At 46.2% G+C, this 4,736-nt stretch overlaps 1 protein-coding gene across 1 annotated transcript; it reads left to right on the top strand.

Moving 5' to 3' along the window:
- Nucleotides 1–389: 389 nt before the first annotated feature.
- On the top strand, nt 390–3,049 carry LOC123748738 (uncharacterized). The gene has a single exon (XM_069331252.1). It carries the CDS (start codon nt 841–843, stop codon nt 1,450–1,452), a length of 612 nt encoding a protein of 203 aa, XP_069187353.1. The 5' UTR covers nt 390–840; the 3' UTR covers nt 1,453–3,049.
- The last annotated feature ends 1,687 nt before the right edge of the window (nt 3,050–4,736 follow it).

Raw genomic sequence — 4,736 nt, 5'->3', positions numbered from 1 at the left:
ATCCCCCCACCCCCTCCCTCTACTCTTCTTAAAATGGAACATTATTCCCCCAAAAGTCAAGCAACTGAGGAATTTTGAAAGCGGTTGAAACCGGGGGAAAAATCCCCCGAATCCCGAGGGAGAGCAAATTGAGTGCTTCGCCATCTTTATATGAGTAAGTGCCGCTCGGCCGCCTGTATCAGGTCTTTTCCATTACCACCATTGTGCCGAGAGCTAATGAGTTGTCACTACTCAATTATTTCCCTAGCGTCCTGGAGTCGGGGAAATTTTCGTTCACCCTGCGCTCTGCTTCTCCCCCAGACATCTGCTCCTAACAACTGTTTTCCCGCCCAATTTTTCACTCTGGCCCTCCTGATAAAAGACCGTTTAGTGTCTGGGGGTTGTTGATATCAATTTATTTCCTTTGATACACACATATAATTTCATTACGGTACAAATCGCTTCAATTGGGGCTCGAGTCAGCGCTTTCATCTAACCATTACTTGACATGCTGCGAACTGATTGGCCAAGAGGTGATGACGTCACGCCCTCCCGTGGCTAAGCCCCGCCTCTATGATAACAGGCGGGTGGAGGACCAATGGGAGTGGGCGACGGGCGGCGTGTGGGCGGGGCTTAGCCGGATAGAGGGCCGGGGTCCGGCGGGAAACATGTTGTCACACACACAAGTCGCTCTTCCTGCACGGCCATTTGGCGGCAGCATGAGTCGCTGAGTCTTATTTCTCCCGTGTGATGGCTTTCTCGCTCAGTGGCTTTTGAGGCGCTCGACTCGCATATAATAGGCGGCTCCCTCACGCTAGTGAAGAGTGTGTTAGGCGAGTGTGAAGTGTGAGTGTGTGGACCATGGCCCTGACCACCGCTGAACTTAGCGAGGTCACCAGTCTCTCGCTAGCCCCCGCCCACACTGTCGACTCACACCGTCGACTTTCATTCGACGCCAAGAGCCACCGGGACTTCGAGAACGCCTTCGGCAGCGAGAGTCAGTACAGTTACCAGGAGAGCGGGCCGCAGGAGGCCAAGTACTCTCTGGAGGCCACCAAACCAGACCTCGCCACAGAGCTTAAGCGCTCCGAAGCCTCCACCAAACTGGTGTTGGAGAGATTTGAGGGCGGCGGGGCCGGCGGCGGGTCACTTGTGGGTGTAGGGGCGGCCGCCGCCACCCTCACCGTCACCCCCACCTGCGCCTCCCACACCATAGACGCCATCCTAGGCCTCAGGAGCAACCTGAAGGGGGCGCCCTCCCCACCTCACCTCCACGGCCTCAACAACAACACCTCCACCAATAACATGAACGTGGCGTCGCCCTCTCCCACCAACAGCAGCGGCAGCGGCGGTGGCGGCAGCGGCGGCGGCGGGCGGGGCGGCAGCGGCGGCGGCGGGTGTCGGGAAGACGGCGCCGACACAGACGATTCCACCAGCGCGACTCCGACAGGTCCGTCCAACGCCTGTCTCTAACTCCCTGTCTGAATCTGTCTTTCACTCCCTCTCTAATTCCCTCTGGAATTATCATAACGTCTCTAGCTCCTAATCTGTCTCTAATTCTTACTGTCTCTAATTCCGTCTCTAAATCTGACTTTCTGTCTAAAATGTCCCTATCGACGTATTTTGACTGGCTAGTGCTATGTATCTTTGCTTGAAGCACTCTCTGTTGCATAGAGCATTATATCTGTGTTGCATGGAACATTATATGTCTGTTGCATGGAGCATTATCCCTCACCACACAGTCGTGACCTCACTGTCTCTGGCCATCAACCATCCAACAGTACCTGCGACAAAAATCCATCTGACACAGTCGTCTGACTTAGGACACAATATCCGCCAAACCAAGCCTCTGCTCATGCCAGGAATGGCAGCATACAAGCACATCATGTTAGTGCCCTAAGGGAAGGCATTAGATCCGGCTCAAGGGGTCACAGTAAGGCATTAGATCCCGCTCAAGGGGGTCACAGTATCCCCTCAGCGACTGTGAAGTTATATCTCGTCCGTCCATGGGATCAAATTCTACAGGATCCAATTTCATGGGATCTGTTAAAGCCTAGTTGGTTTTTAACCCAACACGTGTCATAGAGGTACTCTACATAGGGTTTAAATAGGTTTAAACCCTATTTAAATACCCCGTAGATAGGGTTTAAAAAAGAAGATGTACTGTAGTGTAATTTGTGGTGTAGAATTAGGTATTGGTTTCTAGTTACCGCTACCTTATACCTGTATGTTATCCTTACCTTATACCTGTATGTTATCCTTACCTTATACCTGTATGTTATCCTTACCTTATACCTGTATGTTATCCCTACCTTATACCTGTATGTTATCCTTACCTTATACCTGTATGTTATCCTTACCTTATACCTGTATGTTACCCTTACCTTATACCTGTATGTTATCCTTACCTTATACCTGTATGTTATCCTTACCTTATACCTGTATGTTATCCTTACCTTATACCCATATGCAGACGAGGAGTTACAATAACGGGGCTGAAGTATGTTAACCAGACCACACACTAGAAGGTGAAGGGACGACGACGTTTCGGTCCGTCCTGGTCCATTCTCAAGTCGATCAAGTCGAAACGTCATCGTCCCTTCACTTTCTAGTGTGTGGTTTGGTCAACTTATACCCATATACCTTATACCTTATACCCGTATATTACCCCCTTACTTTATTCCATTATCCCTACCTCATACCAATATGTTATGCCTAGTTTGCACCTCAGAAATATACAGAGTAGTTTAGTGTGCACTTTAAACTCATTTACTCACCAAAGGATATGAGATAGACTAAGAATGTTCCTTCCTCTAAACCTAACTACATTTATCCAGGTTGTACCACAGGGCTAAGGGGCCTCGTAGCCTGGTGGATAGCGCGCAGGGCTCGTAATTCTGCGGCGCGGGTTCGATTCCCGCACGAGGCAGAAACAAATGGGCCAAGTTTCTTTCACCCTATGCCCCTGTTACCTAGCAGTAAATAGGTACCTGGGTGTTAGTCAGCTGTCACGGGCTGCTTCCTGGGGGTGGAGGCCTGGTCGAGGACCGGGCCGCGGGGACACTAAAAACCCCGAAATCATCTCAAGATAACCTCAAGAAGGGCCCTACCTCCTCTGGTTTGGCTCCTCGTGGCGGGGAGATGCGTTTAAGATTTGTATATCGTACATATTCAAAACACTGACATATATATATTTTTTAACAGCTCTAATCACCTCGTTAGGGCTCCGGATAGGCCTAAATTGTTTATCATTCCATCAGTTAACTAGATTTCACAATTTTACAGCGACCTTGCATCTCTCTATTTTATCTATGTTCTTTATTTTCTTTATTATTTTGCATTTTGTCACTTTACTTAAAGTCAAATTAGTTTCTTAAGTGAACTGGTCAGCTAATTCATTTTTTTCCCATGCAAATGAAGTCAGTATTTTGGTATGTGTTGCTGCGACTTCGTTCCCTGAGCTGTATCACTTGTATGTTATCTTAATTCTTATCAACAGCCATTATATTGACATCAACGCTCGCTATATTGACATCAACGCTCGCTATATTGACATCAACGCTCGCTATATTGACATCAACGCTCGCTATATTGACATCAACGCTCACTATATTGACATCAACGCTCGCTATATTGACATCAAAGTTCACTATACTGACATCAACGCTCGCTATATTGACATCAATGCTCACTATATTGACATCAACGCTCACTATATTGACATCAACGCTCGCTATATTGACATCAACGCTCGCTATATTGACATCAACGCTCACTATATTGACATCAACGCTCACTATATTGACATCAACGCTCACTATATTGACATCACCGCTCACTATATTGACATCACCGCTCACTATATTGACATCAACGCTCACTATATTGACATCAACGCTCACTATATTGACATCAAAGCTCACTATAATGACATCAACGCTCACTATATTGACATCAACGCTCGCTATATTGACATCTACGCTCACTATATTGACATCAACGCTCACTATATTGACATCAACGCTCACTATATTGACATCAACGCTCACTATATTGACATCAACGCTCACTATATTGACATCACCGCTCACTATATTGACATCACCGCTCACTATATTGACATCACCGCTCACTATATTGACATCAACGCTCACTATAATGACATCAACGCTCACTATATTGACATCAACGCTCACTATATTGACATCAACGCTCACTATATTGACATCAACGCTCACTATATTGACATCAACGCTCACTATATTGACATCAACGCTCACTATATTGACATCAACGCTCACTATATTGACATCAACGCTCACTATATTGACATCAACGCTCACTATATTGACATCAACGCTCACTATATTGACATCAACGCTCACTATATTGACATCAACGCTCACTATATTGACATCTACGCTCACTATATTGACATCAACGCTCACTATATTGACATCAACGCTCACTATATTGACATCAACGCTCACTATATTGACATCAACGCTCACTATATTGACATCAACGCTCACTATATTGACATCAACGCTCACTATATTGACATCAACGCTCACTATATTGACATCAACGCTCACTATATTGACATCAACGCTCACTATATTGACATCAACGCTCACTATATTGACATCAACGCTCACTATATTGACATCTACGCTCACTATATTGACATCAACGCTCACTATATTGACATCAACGCTCACTATATTGACATCAACGCTCACTATATTGACATCAAC

The sequence above is a fragment of the Procambarus clarkii genome, chromosome 25 (genome assembly GCF_040958095.1).
Source record: "Procambarus clarkii isolate CNS0578487 chromosome 25, FALCON_Pclarkii_2.0, whole genome shotgun sequence".
NCBI classification, from domain to species: Eukaryota; Metazoa; Arthropoda; class Malacostraca; order Decapoda; family Cambaridae; genus Procambarus; species Procambarus clarkii.
Note: the sequence above shows the minus strand (reverse complement) of the source record. Positions and strands in the feature narration are given on the sequence as shown.